This window comes from Nesoenas mayeri (assembly GCF_963082525.1).
Source record: "Nesoenas mayeri genome assembly, chromosome: 2".
Taxonomy (NCBI): domain Eukaryota; kingdom Metazoa; phylum Chordata; class Aves; order Columbiformes; family Columbidae; genus Nesoenas; species Nesoenas mayeri.
This window is the reverse complement of record NC_137543.1, coordinates 137,052,207-137,071,039: the sequence shown is the minus strand read 5'-3', so window position 1 is coordinate 137,071,039 and position 18,833 is coordinate 137,052,207. Positions and strand designations below refer to the sequence as shown.

Sequence of the window (18,833 nt, the reverse complement as noted above, 5' to 3'; positions counted from 1 at the left end):
AGAGACAGACATTGTCTCTGTGAGGCAAATAACATTCTGTATTTGCTATTAAAATGTGTTGTTAGAATGTCATTCGCTGTCAGTATTTTTCAACAAAAACAATCAAATATTGCATTTTCCATGTTTCTTGTGAAAAATGTTAAGAGAGTTATCATAAGGTATCTCTAAGTAGCTGCAAGTCTAGATCTTCTCTCTTTTTTTTTTCAAAATGAATGCAGATCTAGAAATGCCACAGAGGCTTTGGCAGATGCTCAGCCCCAGTGGTCAGAAGAGCAGTCAGACAGGCACCCTTCCTCCTTCTCACCAGCTTCCCCACAGTTTTTGCAGACATAGAAGTGGTTCTGCACACCTTTGTTTCCCTCTTGCTGAGACCTCCAGCTAGTTGAGAGGAAATGCTTTTTCTCCTCCAAGACAAGCTCTTTTGGGTAACTCAAGGACCTTGACAGGACGGCATTTATTCCTCTTGCAGCTGATTGCCTGTAGAGCCACGAGGTTGGGAGGATAGCCTTGGCTGCAGTATTTACACTACATATTTAAATTTGGTGTCTTAATACACTGTCATTTATTCTCAGTTCACTTGTTCCCACATCCCACTTGTATGCCTAACTTAGTGTGGAAAAAAATGGGACTCAAATCAGGGTCAAACAAGCTCACTCCAGATGTGATGCAAACGATACTGGTGGCTTGGTGGGATGGAGAACAGTGATGGGAGTGTAAAAGATGTCGGGGATCAGAAGGGTGTGGAAACCCATTAACTTTTCAACATGAGAACGAATGACCAATATTGCATTTCCAGCTCTTAGCAGGTGATAGTGACACCAGCCTTGCTTCTGCCTGTACCTGCCCAGGAAAGGCTGTTCCTGTGACATGCAGGTCTCACTGCTCCCCTTCTGCCTGCCTCTGAGCACAATATAATTGAACCTACAATATCTGGTTTCACAAGTGGAAGAATAATCTCTCACTCTTTATGGATGGATGGGAGGGGGAAGAGAGATATGGATAATTATCACATATGCTTCACATGCATTAATATGTACATGCATATGCTCTGAAAATGTAAATCTTCATTAAAGCAAAAAATAAAGATGACAAACTTGTAACATAAAATTTAAAATACAGGTGAAAGAGTAATTCACTAACCTGGCAATACTTAATTAGGAAGTCAGGACACTGTTGTGAGTTCCGCTACTTTTTCCAAGACCACTGAGATGCTTTGCCAATAAATAATTTTACAGTGTCAAAATCAATCACTGTGTTACAGAGACTACTCATCTGTGAGAAAAATCATTCTATTTCCCCCAGAGACACATACCTATGAAAAATTTAAGAGGTCATCAGTCATGGACTCTTTTTTCAATGTTTGTAACATCGTATTTTGGATAAGAACACTTCCATTATTCTTGTTAAGATAGAAATCAGAGCTGAGGTCTGCTACATTTACAGACAGGATCACTGTGCTTAGGCAGACTGCATCTCATCCCTAATGTTTTCAAGTTATATAAAATAACTGTTCTGGGGCTGTCTCTGTTATTTGTAGATCCCTGGTAAAGGGACGAGATCTCAATACATATGAGAATTAGGCTCCAGGTTTAAGCATATAGCATATAATTTTATAGCATAAGGCCATTTAAAAACAATGCCAGATGCATTCATTTCATGTCAAGTGTTCTAAAATTGTGTATGCTTGAACAATTCAGATTTGCATTCTGCATAAAATCTTACATGGTCACATATAACTTGTTATATTCCAATAGCGTATTAGCTGTTTGTTAATGGTGCAAGATTTACTTGGTGATCACGTAGCAGCCAATGTATCTTGTCATGAAACTGTTACTGGAAACAAAAACATCATCATAGAATTCAAATAAACATTTCATAAGGATTATCACACAGGATGTATCCTATTAAACCCATCGAAAAAACAGTTCTCTGAGGTATGTTTCACAGGAAATTGCTTCCCAAATAATTTTCCATTGCTGTTGACATTCTAGCCACAACACGTGCCTTTAATCCAGTTCTTAAACTCAATTAGGGAAATGTATGGATAAGAACTTCAAAAATATCTTTCTGTGTTGCTTCCACAGGAAAAATTGACCCTTATTTGAGTTACCTTAGATCTAGTGATCACTGGATTCATAAACAAAAATTGTCACACTAGTTGTTATGAATTACATGGTCTAACTGTAACAGGAGGATGGGATCTGTGCCTTGAGCACAGACAGAGCAGGGATACTCAATACATGAACCTTGTACCCACTTTCCCTCTCACATACTTATTTGCAAGGTAACTCATAGATATAAAGTCAACAATATATTTCAAAGACATGTTCTTTTATATCTGAAGCACAGGCAGGTTTTGGAAAAATTGAAGGGGTTTTTGTTTGTGTACAAAGGCCATTTTACCATACTCTAATACATCCCTAAGGCAGAGACCGGGCAGCACAGTGGCAGGAGCTTCAGCTGCTTCCAGGTCAAGATGTAGCTTTTGGTCCCTTATTTGAGCCTCCTGCCTCCTCTCCACATGAAAAAAAAAATGAACTCAGGAAGTCTTCTGAGGAATCAGTTTTGCTCATTAGCCATGAAATCTGCTCACTTCCTGAAAAGTCCATAGTATAATGTCCAGGTATTGCGGGTCAAAGAAAGATTAAGCAATTTATTTTAGAAACTGGGAAAGAGAAAAGTCAGCTTGACCTATTAGTCATTTTTTCACTCCCACCCAAATTATTAGATAAGTCTGAGATAAAGCACCTGAATTCATTAAAATTTCTGAAGACTAGAAAGGATGCTCATTTTCCTTCTTTTGCTCTCTCAAAAATGAAAATCCCTGTAATTTCATAGGTCAAGGTATGATTACATCCATTTTGATAGAATGCTGAATTACAGTACAGAAAAGACCTTTCAGTTCAAATTTATCATGCTTATCATACTTATCATCACCTTCAGAGGAAGCCGGGAGTTCTCAGGATTTCTGTAAAACATGAGCTTTATTATCACTCATAGGATTGGCAAGCCTGGTTTGATATATCGGACCTTCTACTCCACTGTTGTCACAGTAAACAGAAACAGCATAATGAAAAAAATAACCAAACAAACTACAAGAAAACAATTTTCCTTCAAGGGTCCTCAGGGTTCACACATCAAAAGGAATGCTGCAAAGCTGCAGCACAAAAATCAGATGGTTTGGTTTCCCAGAGTTGCTAAACAATGTCATTTCTGCCAGCTCGTTGATAGGCGGAATGAGGAGCATTCACACTGCCCACTCTCCAGGTCTCAACAGAGATGCCCACAGCAGGTGCTTGGGCTGTGTGAAGTCACTAGACATGCTCCTCCAAAACACTGTTTTCCTCACTGTTTTCCTTAAGTCAAAACAAACTGCTTGAGAGGGATCCTCAGATCACTGAGCCACAATCTTTCTTATTTATGTTTAGAGTCTTGCAGACAAAGTGTAGACATCCCCAAGAGTCAGGAAGAGGCTCATGTCTGACTGTGCTTTGGGGATACTTTGAGGCCTGAGGAGCATGTTTGGCCTGGTATGCCTTTATTTAACAAACAAGGTGTCAGGTCCCCCTTGGATCCACAGTTATAGGGCAATAAATGGTCCTTGGTGAACAGGTTTGCCACCGTCAGCAAGGACACCTTAATGGCAGCATCCTTGGAACAAGCAGGGCGATGGTACCCAGGAGATGATTCCAGCTCCTGAGCAATGTCTTGTTTCTCAAAACAAATACTACTAGCTCCTGCTAAACTCTGCACAGAGTGCCTGATTTAGGCTGTGGTACCATGCTCTGTGACAGCACAGGTGCTGAGGGACTGCTGAGGTTAACCGAGAAGTCTCATGCACAACTGACTTTAGAGAAGCAAGATGGAACAACTGTGAAATGGAAGATAACCTAAATGGTCACCTGAGCCGAATGCCAGCAGCAATGCAAAGCTGGCACAGAGGAAGGATGAAGGCAGATATGTGCTGCCGGAGAGCCTGGCTCATTTCCAGTAAAGGCATCGCCCCATCAGAGTGGCCAGCTCCATCGTGTCTGCTTTCTGCCCTGCCCTGGCAGCCCCTCTGCAAGCACACACACCAGCCCCGGGGTGCCCAGCTCCCCAAACACGGCACCCACCAGGCGAAGCCCTCCTCGGCCTTGTGGGTCTCTCACTTCTGGTCCCAACACACACCCGCGGCGGGCCGGGGCTGCCTCGGCAGCGGGGCGGGCAGAGCTGGAGAGGGAAGAAGCACGCGTCGGCAAGGGAGGTGGCCCCGCTGCCGTGCCCTCCCGTGCTCCCTCTCCGCTTTACGCTGTCTGTCGGTCTCCCATCCCCTGCCCGCTGCTCGCCGTCCCGGAGGTGCCGCTCGTTGCGGAAAGCAGCTGTCCCCTCGGTGCGGGAGCCGGGGGGACGGAACAGAAAAGTGGCATCTGCACCCTTACATCCGCATCCCACACCTGCAACCCGCATCCCCACCCGCACCCCTCACACCGCAACCGCTACCGGGGCGCGCCTTGGCCCCGGCCAGGACGGGGCGGCCCCGGGGGCTCGCAGCGGCAGCGGAGGGCGGGGGGAGCCGCCCGGCCGCCCCTCACTCTCCGGCCCCGGGCACCTCTGGGCTGCGCCGCGGGAGCAGGGGGCGGGGGCTGCTCGCCGGGGCGGGAGCTGTCACGGGGTTGGGACGATAAAACCGGGGGTAATTGCGTTTAGGCAAATGAGGCTGCCTCGGCCCTCCCCGTCTCCAGGTATATAAAGTGGGGAGCGCTCCCGCGGACGGCCAATGCGCACGGCGAGCAGCGCCCGCCCTCCCCGGTGCAGACGGTGCGTGTGCCTCAGGGAGCGTGTCTGTCCGTCCGTCCGTTCGTGTGTGTCCGTCTGTCCGTTTGTACCTATATGAGTGAGGATGCGCTTGTCTATATGTTTGTGAGGGTATGTACGTGCGTGCGTACTTCTTTGTGTCTGTCTATATGTGTGTGCAGGGGGGCTCCATATGCGTGTGTGTCTATGGGGGGGGTGCCTGTACATGCTTGTATGTCCACGAGTGTATGTCTCTGTATGCACAAGCATGGTTTTGTGCCAATCCCGATGTGTATACATGAATGGGCAAAGAGATGTGTGTGTACCTCTAGCAAAGTGTATCGTTATGCGTGTGGAAAGCTGTGTATTTACACAGGTGTGTGCATCTAAAGTGTATAGCTGTTTGTGTGAGGGGCTGTGAGTTTATGACTAGATGTATGTGTACCTGGACATGTGCATGTGTGAGTATCTGGGATGGGTGTGTATATGTGGGAAGGTGCGACTATCTAGATGTATATGTATACGTAAGGGTGTGTGTACATGTAACTGTGTGTATGTATGTGGAGGAGCGCCTCTGGTTGGGCATGTCTATCTGTGCACTGCCATGTACCTCTAGCTGCATACGAGTCTATATGTGTGAAGTGTGTGTACATCCAGAGGTGTATGTATGTAGCAGTTGCTGAGGGCTTTATGGGTGTGTAACTAGGTGCGTGTACCTTGGATGTGCGAGGGAGTGTGTACCCGGGTGTGCATTGATGTGTGTGTGTGCAGGGCTGTGTGCACGCACACCCCTGGGCGCGGGTGCCCTCGGCCACTCGCCCCGCCGGGGCTCGGGGTGCCGGTGCTTCAACCTCTGCCCCGCAGGACGTCGAGGCGGCGATGAGGCTCCCGCTGGCTTTCGCCGTGCTGCTCCTGGCCTCGGCGCAGGCGCTGGCCGAGGAGATGGGCGCCACCGACGACCTCAGCTACTGGTCCGACTGGTCCGACGGCGACCAGGGGAAGGTGAGGCCCGGCGGCCGCTGCTCCTCCCGCCGGCCCCGCGGGGGTAGGGCCAGGGGGACAGTGTCGGGCGCTGCCCCCCCGGGGCTCGGAGCCCGGCGGCGGGGTGGGGGTCCGCGCTGAGCGCCGGCGCTGTCGTCCCGCAGGAGGAGCTGCCGCTGCCCCTGGAGCACTTTCTGCAGAGGATGGCCCGGAGACCCCGGCCCCAGCAGTTCTTCGGCCTCATGGGCAAGCGGGATGCCGGTGAGTGGGGGGCCGGCTCCCTCTCACTCCTCTCTGCATGACTCTTCTTCCCCCGTCGCGCCGAGCGTTGTCACTCGGTTTTAATGAGTTAAACCTTTCTCAAGAGTTTGTATGTGGGTTGTTTGGGTTTATTTTTTCCTGGCTGTTGTGGGAATTTTTTTTGCAAGTTTAATATCAGATAAACTCACTTATCGGAAGCGAGTGGGCTTCACATTAAAGTGCTGAGTGCATACCAAGTACAGCACGTATATAGCGGTAAGGAGTATCACGACAATTCACGTGTCGGCATGTGTGCCATTGAATTGTCTGAGTGTGGAAATTGGTTGCATATACAATTATTGTCGTGTTTTCTACGTGTTTACTAATCCAAGAACTGATCTAAGAAACTGCAGCTAAACAGATCTAAACTGCGTGGGTTTATCTAAAACAAGTTTTTGTAGTCTGTTCAAAGAGAAGTGTAGTTGTAAATGATCAGTCTGATTTCCCTTAATTAGAATGTATAGGGTAGTTTCTGTATTTGATTATTCAAAGAACTGCAGTAGCATCATATGTATATGACAATTATTTTTCAACAACTCCTTTTTTTTTTTCTCTTTCCTTTCCTCTTCCAATCAGGATATGGCCAGATCTCTCACAAAAGTAAGTTTAAATACTGCAAATATGTTAGGTAATTATTAGAAGATATTCAAATGGGGAATAGCATATTTAAGGGAATTAGTTAGAAGGTGTCTGGGTTCAGCTAGGGACTGATCACCAGTGACGAGGAAATGTTCTGTTAAAGGATTGAAATCCCCCACCCCAAGCAGCCGTGAGGCTGGACCTCATCTGAGCCGCCACAAGCTTTGAGATTTCGATCTGCGTTAATGTGTGGATGTTGCAGCTCTCTCTTATTTCCCACGGGGGGGATTCTGTAAGCGTTTCTCACAAGTAAGGCAGGCTCACTGCCAGACTCAGAGAGGAGCAATTAAGATGGCAAAATCTGGAAAATTAGAGTAGTGAATTCCCAAATCCCTGAGAATTATTCCACAAGAGAACCCCTGCCATTGCCTGTGAGATACTGTATCTATGCTCTCACTGCTGTCTGAGTGGGAATCAGACCCTTGCTCATAACAGGGGCCAACTGATGATCTGTCACTATATAAATAAGCATATCTTGCCCCATTAATAAGTGTGTCTTGCTTTGCTTCTGTGTAACACCAAGTGGGAGATGGTATCAGCAGTGTGGTGTTGCTTTGTTCTGCACAGTGATAGTTTTATTCTCTGAATTTATCTGAAGATGCTTGGACAGGAGCTGGAAGATCTTGTATTCTGTGTGACCTCCTCTGTTCACAGAGGTCAATAATTGTCCCAATGTTCTGTTAGCCACAAGATTTTATCACTAGGATTATGTATTGGAAGACCAGTTAAAGAACCTAATATGAAGCTCATGCCAAATAGCCTGCTGACTAAAGTAAAAAATTATACTTTTCTGAAACAGCTTTGGCTTCAATTAATACCGGTGGGGTCTGAGGATCATTCTTCTTGCTTTGTAGATTAATTAACCAGGCAAAATTCTTTCCAAATAGAAATTTCTATGTTTGCCTCAAAAATTAACTTTGAGAAAGAAGAATGGCTCCTTTTCATTCCTTATCTGAAACTATAGCTACCACTGTATCTAGTATGTGTGTAGGCCAAAACTTGGGATAATTTATCCTTTACACATCCAGTACCTTGAGGAGTACTAATGGGACAGGAAGGTAATATTTGAACTCATAAATATTCCAAAAATAGAGTCAGACTGTCTAGCTCAGTCGTGTCCAGACATGTAGAGTCCAATTGGCTCCCTATCCAGTAAGGGCTCTACCTGACCTGCAAGGAAGATTATACTTCCACATTAGAGAAAAAAAACCCAACAGGTAGAAGAGATGTATTACAGAGATGCAGGCTATATCAAGACACTGGTTTCTTGTGCATCTTCTCAAATCAATAGAAATTGTATTGGGAGAGGAATAAGAATCAGTTATTTGCCATTATTTTTGCATTATACTTAAAAACAAACAAACCAACAAAACAAAACAAAAGCGTATCTGAGTTAATGAGAAGATGTCCACTAACTGGCCTGTGCCTTGGTCTGAGCTGTGTAGTCTAATTAGTCAGACTGATGTTCATTCTCCATTGTCTGAGAGCGGTGTGAACAACTAGTCTGTGAGATGAACAGATTTGGAGCCTGTGTATTCCTTCCTCACAAGACCACATTACCTTAAAAGTCTGCCTGTTTAAAACGTACTAAAACACCCCCAAATATATATACATATATTTTTTTTTTTTTCAGGGCATAAAACAGACTCCTTTGTTGGACTTATGGGCAAAAGATCTTTAAATTCTGGTATGTATATGACTAAATCCAGTACTCAGTAATATACAGCTTCTTCATTCCATTGCCTCTTTGTTCTCTCCCAGTGGACAGAAGCAGCCTTTCTGTAGTGTAGACCCAGAAATCTCTGAAAAAGATCAGGATTTTCTTTGTTAACCAAGAAATTTCAGAATCTGCTTCACTCCGATGCTTGAGATGATCAGGCTTGTGTGAGCTGCAGGCAAGGTCAGGTAGAAGTTCCCAGGGCACTTTCCTTACCGCCCTGTCCTTGCCAGCAGCATGTTCTGCTGGTCCCCATAGTGCTAATACAAGAAAAACTAAATTTTACCAACACATCAAGAAAAATTCGAGGCTGAAAATGTAAAGCTCATTTAAACGTGTGATCCAAATCTGGATCTCCCCAGGTAGAGGGATATCCTCATCACCTCTGGAGATCATATTATTCTGCAAACTTGGAGCAGAAGGTGGAAGAACACCTCATTCTGCAGGTCAAGGTGTTAAATATTCCCAGTCTCTTGTAGCTTTTCATTTTACTTAAGGAAAAAAAAAAAATAGCAACAAGCATTTTAAGCTTTGAACAAGTACTGTGAATTTGTTTGGTTTGTTGTGGGGTTTGGGTTTTTTTTGGTCATTTTTGTTTGTTTGGTTGGTTTGTTCTTGTTGGGGGGGTGGGGGGGGTGTGTTTTGGGGTTTTTTTCTCCATAGCATCCATATAGGGCAAAATCCTCCTCCCTCACATGCACAGCCCCTGTGGGTAACTGCAGACTGCCTATAGCTCCAGCTTCCTGGTGCTACAGGGCTGTGCTGAGGAAATCCCTCACTGTGAACCATAAAGCATCAGTTAATTCCTCAGAATAGGAATTAAAAAATAAAAAAACTACACATATTTCATGTCTCTGAAATACCTCTCACTGTTTTCTTAAATGGATTATAAAAGTTAAATTACTAGCTGACACCTTTATATTTTGTGGATACACGCTGTGATCTATATTCAGCAATTATGGTTGTCAGTAACTTTTATTTTCAATTAAAGCCTGTTCAAACTAGTAATATTGCTCTCTGCATCATTTTGCAAATTGCTATGTATCACGAATAATTTTGTACAATTTTATCTGTGGTGACAATAGCTATTAAATGCATAATACCTATAAATACATCTGCTATCACAAAAGTAAATAGCCTGGAAGTAACAAATTTGGTTTAGTTTCCATTGGGATTACATTTACATTAACGTGAGAATATAAAATACAGTGAATGTTTAAAAAAGGCAAGGATTTTGCTGCCCTAATTTCAAATTGCTGCTATAGGCAAGATATTGTTATGTGGTATTTGTAACAAAGGGGAATGGTGAAGTTTTACCCTGTCAGGCTATATTATACCCGTCTGACAGGTAAAACTAGATTTCAATGCTTTTCTGCCTGATTCCCTGAGAGGAAAATGCTAAGAAGTTGCTTCTGCTTCTCTGGAGGAGATCAGTCCTAAGGACTGTGCAATCAAAGCAAGATCAGAAGTATGTACTAGGACTGTCCTTATGTCTCCCTACTGAAAGACATTTAACTGGGCAGGAGTTTTGGTGCTGTGCCTCGGTGCCATGGTTTTCTTCTCCTGCAGAAAGTTCCTGAGTCCCCTGGCCATGTGCAGGGGTTCAGGCCGCCCTGTGCTGGGTGTGAGTGTGGAGCTGATTTAGAGCCTGGTGTGATAAAGCAGAGCAGCAGGATGCTGGTGGCTCAGCTCCTCGTTTGGTGCAGTGCATTCTGACACTGCCTGTGTCTCCAGCTGTGCAGTCTGTCAGATGAACACTCCAGGTAGAAAACAATCACACCTATGGTAAAGATACTCTAACAACCCATATTGAGAAAGCAAGCTCAACTCATTTTGCATATAGCCTGGTGAAAAATGAGGTCAACTGGTGAATTTAAAAGTGTCACTGGTCCAAAATGCCAGCTCCCTGCAGGATACAGTGCTGAATCCCCCCAGACCAGCTGTGCATTGCATGCACTAGGCAGGCACGCATACGCTCCGCAAAAGCAATCTTCCCTTTGGGGTCAAAGCAAATGTGACTCTGGTGACCAGCTGTGTCCTTGGGCTCTGCCCAAGAAGGGTCCTCTGGGTTTCCCTCTCATTTTAAAAGAGCAAAAAGGAGAGATCTACTGCTACTAAATGTGAATATGTTACTGGAGATTATTTTAGGCTGTGGTTGGTCCACAGAGTAGTCTGAGGTTTGCTTAGTTCTTGCTGCAGCTTTTAGTATAAGGTATCTGTGTGTGCAGGGATTGAGGGGCAGGGAAGAGATGTTCATCTGATGAAGAGCTGACTCTGCAGGATGGAAGGTGGACATGTCGATGTAGAAAGCCTCTGTTCACAAATTGATCTGAGTGCACAGGTCCCGCTAGTTAGATGGATTATTGGGAGGTAAAGAGGTTCTGAGTTAATGGTGCTTCGAGCAGCTCAATAGACGAGAGGTAGAAAATGCAGCTCAGACCTTCAGCCTCCTGAAGGATAGTGTACTCTGAGAGGTAAAACCAAAGCAAAGCAGCTCGGGGTTGGGCAGGGAGCCCTCATCTCAGTTCCAAACACACCGATGGGGTCCAGCTGGTGGCCCAGGAGGCTGCAGGTCTCTGAAGTTTCCTTGTGCTTGCTGGGGTTTACACAAGGCTGTGCCATGTGCTTGATTCTGCTTTGTTTTTCACAGGGTCCTCTGAAAGAAGCGTAGCACAGAGTTATGAACAGAGGCGTAAATGAGACATTCCTGTGCATTATTTATTAAACTTCATTTGTTCAAATGGCCAATGCAGTGTAATATAAACTAACCACTGTATGGAATAATTATTTATTTAATAATAACCGATGGGTTTGTTTCTTTTTTGAGTTGTACATTCAATAAAATTATTATTTTTCATATTGTGGCAGTGATACGTGTTGTATAGGTGCGTTGTGGTTCTGAAAGGACCAGCAACTCTGGTGACATCTCACAACAAAGCACATCATTTGATATGACCCATAAAGTTATGTTCACTAAACAAAAAAACCAAATTTGTTCATTGAAAGCGAGTCTATCGGCTTGACAACCAGTGCAGAACAGAGCTGATGTACAGTCTAGTGCCTCAGTTTGTTTTCATGGTTTATAATGTACTGTAATTTCCGTATGAAAAAATATATTTGTATCATTGCAGCATGTTTTATGTTTTGTGACTATGTATCTATATATTTTAAAAAAAGGGGATGGGTAAAGTTTGAATGGGAATCCAAGATCTTCATTTCACAGTCTGGAATTTTATGATAGCAACATTTTAAATAAAAACTACTCTGGGGATTTTGCAACATAACTTTCTTTGCTGATAGTGATGGAGTTATTTCCCACATTGGTCCAGAATGAGACTCAGATCCAAGTGACAGTGGTCTGAGACTGGAAAGAAACACCAAATTAATTACTTCCTTTTGCAGGGAAGCTGTGAGCCTTCTCATGTGGGTTTGATGAAATTTTGGGGGATTTGCTGCTGGAGACAGGTGTTCCTAGGGTTGCTCCCGGTCACACAAGGTGCCGTCCATCCTAAACTCAATGGAAGTCAAGATGCGTGGTGACTGAATGAAAAAGGCCTTCCCAGCTTCAAGTGGAATAATTTGCTATGGAGTTCATCCACTATAGCAGGTTTATTATTTGAAAGTCAAGCTTTTAATAAATTCTAGCCCTCAAATTCATAATAAAAGCACCCATTGGCTTGAATCCACGAATATAAGAGAAAAAGAGTGTAATTATACTTTTAATTAAAGTATCTGGCTACTATATTTCCAGGACAGTTCCAAAATGATACATACGTCTCACAACATGCCAAGGCATCTGGACATCTATATTCTTTCCACCTGCTAAAAGCTATACTTCTCTGATGCTGTCATATGAGCTTTCGTTGCAGATGAAACAGCAGTGAAAATGGCTTGCATATACTAATCAAATTTCAAAACAAGTAATACAAAGTGATTAACTGGTTGTTGTTTTCTATTTTGAAAGTGAACTCAGCAACCTCCATTTTCAGGTTTACTGGAAGCATCACCACAGCTGCACCCATTAGGAGCTGCGGCATAGAACCTCACTCCTGCCAGGTTAGGAGCAGCACCTAAGCTTGCTATGCTTAAACCAGACCCCACTTCCAGCTAACTAGGACATACGCCTAGTGAAGTGGGAGGCTACATAGTGGGAAAACTGAGGCAGACTTGCTCTGGGGACCATGTTCGTGTGACACACAGCGGAGGCACTGGCGCTCTTCCAGCTCTTTGTCTTGCCAGGGCTAATTTTCAGACTAATAAACTGCTGTATGAGCTCCCACTGAGCTCAATGAGGGGAGAAGCTGATTGCTGGGCTAACAGCATGGGCAAAGAACTGTGGAAATGCATGCTGACTAACGCTCAGTGAAGGGTAAAAAGAAAGAAAAGCCTTGAAAATGCTCTTCTTCAAGCCTGGAGGCCCACGGTGCTCCTGGAGCTCACAGTCCGTGTGTGCTGAATTGTGAGACCCAGAGAGGAGAAGAAAAGCCCCACTGCTCACTCCCTGCAGCCTGAGAATCTCACAAACTGCCCCACGGAAGAAACCACTGCAAGCATATTTGCATCCAGAGAACACCACGCAAAACTGAGTGGGCTTTACATGTTTGGAGAACAGCACAGGAATTAGTCAACAGCATCCAGCAAAGGGCTGGGACTGAATTTTCCAGCAAAACCAGAGGATCATAGAATAGTTTGGATTGGAAGGTGTCACAGAGGCACCCCGAGGTTAGTTTAAGGGATAACAGGGTCCAAAACAACTTTTATTAAACCGGTGAGAAACAGGGTTTTAGCACTCCAAAAGTGACTTAAATACAGGTTCAGATATCAGTTGAGGAAAATTATTAAGGGGCAGCAACTAATACAACAGGCGATCCACAGAGTGCATGCATATGGCTTCACCCAAAACAATGCTGGAACCGTTTCTGAGTCCGGGAGGAGTACACACTTGCCTGTACATGGTGTGGGATTATTTTAAAGAGATACACGTACTCGTAGTGAGTACGGAAAGTGCATACTCACAATTCTGTGAGGGTAAATTTATAATACACTCGCAATCCTGCAAGGGTTAATACACGTGCAAATGTGCACGAAATATTACACATGCTTATGTGGAAGCACGGGAGGAAAATACACTTGTGATTCTGCAAGGAAATAATTTATACACGTGCTCGTATTGAGCACGGAAAGTTACGCGTGCAAATGTGCACGGAAAGTTACACGTGCTTATGTGGAAGCACGGGAGGAAAATACACCCACAATTATGCGAGGATTAATTTTACACGTGCTCATATTGAGCCCAGAAAGTTACACATGCATATGTGCACAGAAAGTATAAATACACTCGCAATCCTGCGAGGAGAAGTTTTACTCACACCCGTGGCGGCACGGCAAGCGGAGTCTCCATCCTGGGGGGGGCTCTCGGCGGCAGCATCTTGCCCGTGCTCCAAGAGACCTGCGACAATGGGTGGAGTCTCGACGACAGTCCCGTTTTTTATAGGCTGATCAGTTCTGACTGTAGGCAGTTCAGAAGCTTCTCTGCACCCCCACACTGGCTGTGGGTGCCCCTGAAGCCTCGAAACATCCCCCACACTGGCCGTGGGCACCCAGTGGCTCACTAGTGCCTTGGCACTCCCTTCTCCTAATGGCCCTGGCCAGGGTGCTCTGGGGCAAAACGAAAGAAGCTGTTAGCCTACTGAAGGAGGGAGGGGGAGAGAAGGGGGTTTGCATTCTGCTACAGAAAGCACCTTTAAAGATCATCAACTCCAACCCCTGCCATGGCCAGGAACATCTTTCACTATATTAGGTGTTTCAAAGCCCCATCCAACCTGGCCTTGAACACTTCCAGGGATGGGGCATCCACAACTTCTCTGGGCAACCCGTTCCATGTTCTCAGCACCCTCTTTTTAAAGAATTCCTTCCTTATGTCAAATCTAAACCCTTTTACAGTTCAAACCCGATGTTCCTTGTCCTGTCTCCACAGGTCCTGATAAAAAGTCACTCTCAGTCTGTTTTATATGCCCCCTTTAAGTACTGAAAGGGCGCAACAAGATCTCCCCAGAGCCTTCTCTTCTCCAGGCTGAACCACCCTGGCTCTCTCAGCCTTTCCTCATAGGAGAGATGTTCCAGCCTTCCGATCTTCTTGATGGCCTCCTCTGGCTCTTCTCCAACAGCTCCATGTCTTTCCTGTACTGAGGGCTCCAGAGCTGGTTGCAGGACTCCAGGTGGGGTGTCGCCAGAGCAGAGTAAAGGGACAGAATCACCTTCCTCAGCCTGCTGGTCACGTTCATTTTGATGCAGCCCAAGACACAATTGACTTTCTCGGCTGCACGTGCACATTGCAGCTTATGTCCAACCTTTCATCCACCAGTACCCCCAAGTCCTTTTCCACAGGGCTGCTCTCAAACCCTTCATCCACCAGCCTATATTGGTACTGGGGGTTGCTCTGGCCCAGGTGCAGGCCTTGTGGAGCTTCATGAGGTTCACATGGTCCCACCTCTCAAGTCTGTCAAGGTCCCTCTGGATGGCATCCCTTACTTCCAGTGTATCAACTGCACTGTGACCATTTTCCATAGAAAGGAAGGCTGACCCTCCAGCTTCAAAATATTTTCTTGTTACTTGGCTGTATAACGAATGGGTTTAATTCAGCATTTGAAACAGTTCATTTTAATTTCTGGTAGTAAAATAATGTCAGATTTGTGCTAATTTAGGTTTTGAACAGTGAGATTAAAATTGGCATTGACTTATGTTTGTACAGACATATATTCCAAGCTAGAAATAAACACGACACACAACAAAAGGCACAGCCTGAAATGCTCCAACTAGCTCCACACCAACGATACACAAAGAAGAAAAGCCCTTATTATATTTCCACACTGGGGGCCATTTGGCTGAGCTGTGCCATGGTGGGGCTGCAGGGCCATGACTGCCCAGTGGGTCCAGGGCAGATGTGGAAGCACATACACCATGCACATCTGTAGACATCCAGCCCCATCCCCACCGCCAGCTGACTCCTGCCACCCTCGTGCCCCAAACATTTGTCCTCACAGGCAGCCTGGGATCCTGGAGACTCAAACAGAAATTTTTAGTATTATATTTTTTTTCAGCCTTTAGAAGTAAGGAATGGAATCTGTACATTATTGACCAGTTCAAAGGGACTTTTTAATCGTTTATGTGGTCTTTAATTTCCCTTTTGAGGCTCCTCCAGCTTTTAAATGCTTTTATGTGTTGGACAGCATTGCTTGCAGCCCCAGGCCACTTGTGCCTTGGATCTCTGGGTGATGCCATCCCTTCAGCTCCACTGCAGGCTTTGAGGGGCTTTCACTAAATCCCCTGAAGTCTCTGCAATAGCCAGACACCACCGTGACACGGACTTAGATCTTTTTTGGTGGCAGCAGCCTGAAATCCCTCAGACTGTGCAAACTAACTGACAAAGCCACAGCAAAGACATCTGTCAGTGAAATGCAAGCGAGTTTAAGTAAAGTTAATAAATATCTTTCTAGGAAATCAGCACAGAGAGCAAACCCGGGATGATGCTGGTAGTTGTCCTCACTGGAGAACCAGTACAGGCAGTCTGACATCACAGCCTGCCTCCAACATACTCCGCCCCCTTTTTCCTTCTCTTTTTCCCCAGAAATATATCGTTCACCTGCAACATGACAGGTGGCTGTTCTTCTGGTAGGCACTGTCTCCTTCACACATAGGCACTCCCTTTCCCCTGGATGAAGGATGCTGAAGCTGGGCTCACAGTAGCCTGCCTTGCCCAAGGAGGACCATTGGCTCCATCCATCACCTCCATCTCTCTGTCACTGCATGGAGACCATTTTTCCATGGCGCAGATGCAGCCAAACTTGCCCTGGGGTGCCAGAGCCATGGTGCATGCAGCCTCCGCATGAACTGGGGAGCTGGGAGAGGGGTCTGGACCCTGTGTGCACCTCACCAGGGGAGCTCAGGCTCTGCGGCACTTGCCCACTTGGCTGCCACAAGCAAGTCCTTTGCTGCATTCACATCAGGAGGCTGAAATTTTTCAGCATGGTCCTAATCAAAAGTAAAAGAAGAATCTGGAAATATCTGGGTATGGAGATCTTTCCGGGGAAACTAGTCCCCAGCCATTGTTAGCTAGAGCAGAATAACATCAAGAGGTTTTTTTTAATTATTAAAGCAATTCTTTAAAATGCTTTTTATTCAGAGTGCACCAGTAGCAGCTCCTCCAGAGCTACCAAGAACCATTATTTAAATGCAGACTTTATCCCTGTACCTTCTTAAACTAAGGCTTAGATAACTGCTTTAGCATAAAGAGATACCAAGCAAGTCCCAGTGCAAACTTTGGTAATGACCAAAATTTTTCCTGATGAGGCTGAACAGTTCCCTTAGCCATAATATCACAAACTGCGTTAACGAACGTCTCCCAGAGCACTGGGACGAGAGCACACAGTGGCTCCTTCCCTGGAGCTGGACTGTGTCAGGATGCAGCCGTCTGCAATTCCGGGTACAGCTCCGTGTCCTCACGCTACCTCCAAAATGGCTCGCTTCGCTTCGCAGAAAACAGTCATTACTGGAAGAGGAGGAGATCTTTTTGTTTGTTTTGTTAGCAAATGTACAAATGCCCTCAAACCTATCTACATCTTTCAAGTAAGACAGACAGTCTCTCTTCACAGTAGTTTCTTAATGTTTTTGAAGGAGCATAGTCTGAAACATTTGTCAACAAGAGGAGCATCTGGGCTGTATGAAATTCATTATGATGTTCATTAAAAATTATCACTGCTCCATCCCTGATAGATACCTGTTTTCTATCAGAATAAAACAGCAACTCATTAGCTTCAAAACTCCTTTTTAAAGAGAGTTTTGCACAGTGCATGCAACAAACTTCACCTCTTGTTTTCTGCATCCATCTCCAAATGAAACAATATCACCATTTACTGCATATAGAAGAAATGAAATGTGAACAGACTGTTAAAAAATCAAAGTTGTCTTCAGTCACAGCGCTTTATGCTCTCCCAGAAGCCTGAAGGAAGGAAGGTGAGGTAAGAACTGTGGTTGAGCTAAAAATGCAATGCATATCCTGTACCCAAACAGACACTTCTACAAGGTGCTACCCAAGTGCAAACAAACTTACGAAATGATAAAGATTGAATGTTAAGAAAATCTCTGGTAAATAAAAACAAACACTTTTATTTTTTTTAATCTAAACCCTTTCTTACATTAGTATTTCAGAAGCCTAGCTGTGAGAGTTAAAATACATACCTGCACCAATGTAAGTCAATATACTTTTGACATTGTTTTCTACATTAACTGGTTTGTGTTAAAAACACCTAACTGTGCAACAGAAGAAGACCTTTAATCATAGATATCTAATTTTGGCACATAGAAATGCTTTTTGTTTTCACTGTTAAAATACTCAGAAAACAATAAACACAGCAATACCCTCTGGAATAATGTGTTGATTGGAGAAGATACACATTAATTACTGAAGGAACATATACATGCAGTATGGATACATTAAGACTGCATTTAAAAGCAAAAGTTAAAAGTAAAATCCTGTTTGTAGGCAATCAAACAATGGTGACAGATTTTCTGCATATCTGTGTGAAAAATAGGCTGCATTTGTGTCTGTTAAGTTATATGATGGGTAAAACTGTGAAAAGAAGTTTTCAGTGTGACAGAAAAATAGATATTTTAAGAACTATTTTGCATATACTTGCAGTTTTCTGTTTGCAGACAAGAAATTTTACTTATGCATTTAGCTGTGTTTTTTTATTGCTCATATGAGGTACTCATATACTTGAGTTTGTTGTAATGGAAGCATATCACATAGCTGAAGATATATTGTTGCATGCTCTTTCATTTTCTAAAAGTATTTTGGTTTTGAGATACCACCCTGTGGTGGATTATGGGGCACGGGGGCTACATCCAGGAATATAGATGCTGCATTTATTTAAAAATAGGACCTCTGGGGCAGTGCAGCAAAACCTCTACTGTTTCGGTGTAGCTCTCTGCTGTCTGCTACAGAGAGGAGGAGATTGAGGAGCAGGCTGAGCTTGGCAGAGCAGGGACAAGGTGGCCGGGCAGCCCTTTGCAGCAGCGCTGTGGGGCTAATGCCCGTGGTCCCACCTACAGCTCAAGGAGCTCTGGGCCACGGGACCTGCTGCTCTGGTGATTTAAGTGACCCTGGTTTATGAAAATCATATGGAAAAGAAAAGAAGGTTGCACTGCACAAAATGTTTTCCTTTTTACCCTTCTCTGTGCACACAGTTACTGGAAGAGTCAAGGGGCATGACCTGCCCACACAGAGGGGATGTAGCTGGGCAGCACCCACGGCTGACAGGAATGGGCACTTTCCAGCTCTTTCTCCATCCATCATGGAAACTCTTCCCCAGCTGCAGCCTTCGATTGCCAAGGAGAAGGAAGAGGAGCTGAATTTCTAGCA

General features: G+C 44.7%; 1 protein-coding gene across 1 annotated transcript; it reads left to right on the top strand.

Annotated features, from left to right (window-relative positions):
• Positions 1–5,655: 5,655 nt before the first annotated feature.
• TAC1 (tachykinin precursor 1) lies at positions 5,656–11,113 on the top strand (the record flags this gene model as incomplete). Its single annotated transcript, XM_080340431.1, has 5 exons — positions 5,656–5,778; positions 5,922–6,018; positions 6,634–6,657; positions 8,330–8,383; positions 11,064–11,113. 5 exons carry the CDS (start codon positions 5,656–5,658, stop codon positions 11,111–11,113), a joined length of 348 nt encoding a protein of 115 aa, XP_080196557.1.
• Positions 11,114–18,833: the final 7,720 nt, after the last annotated feature.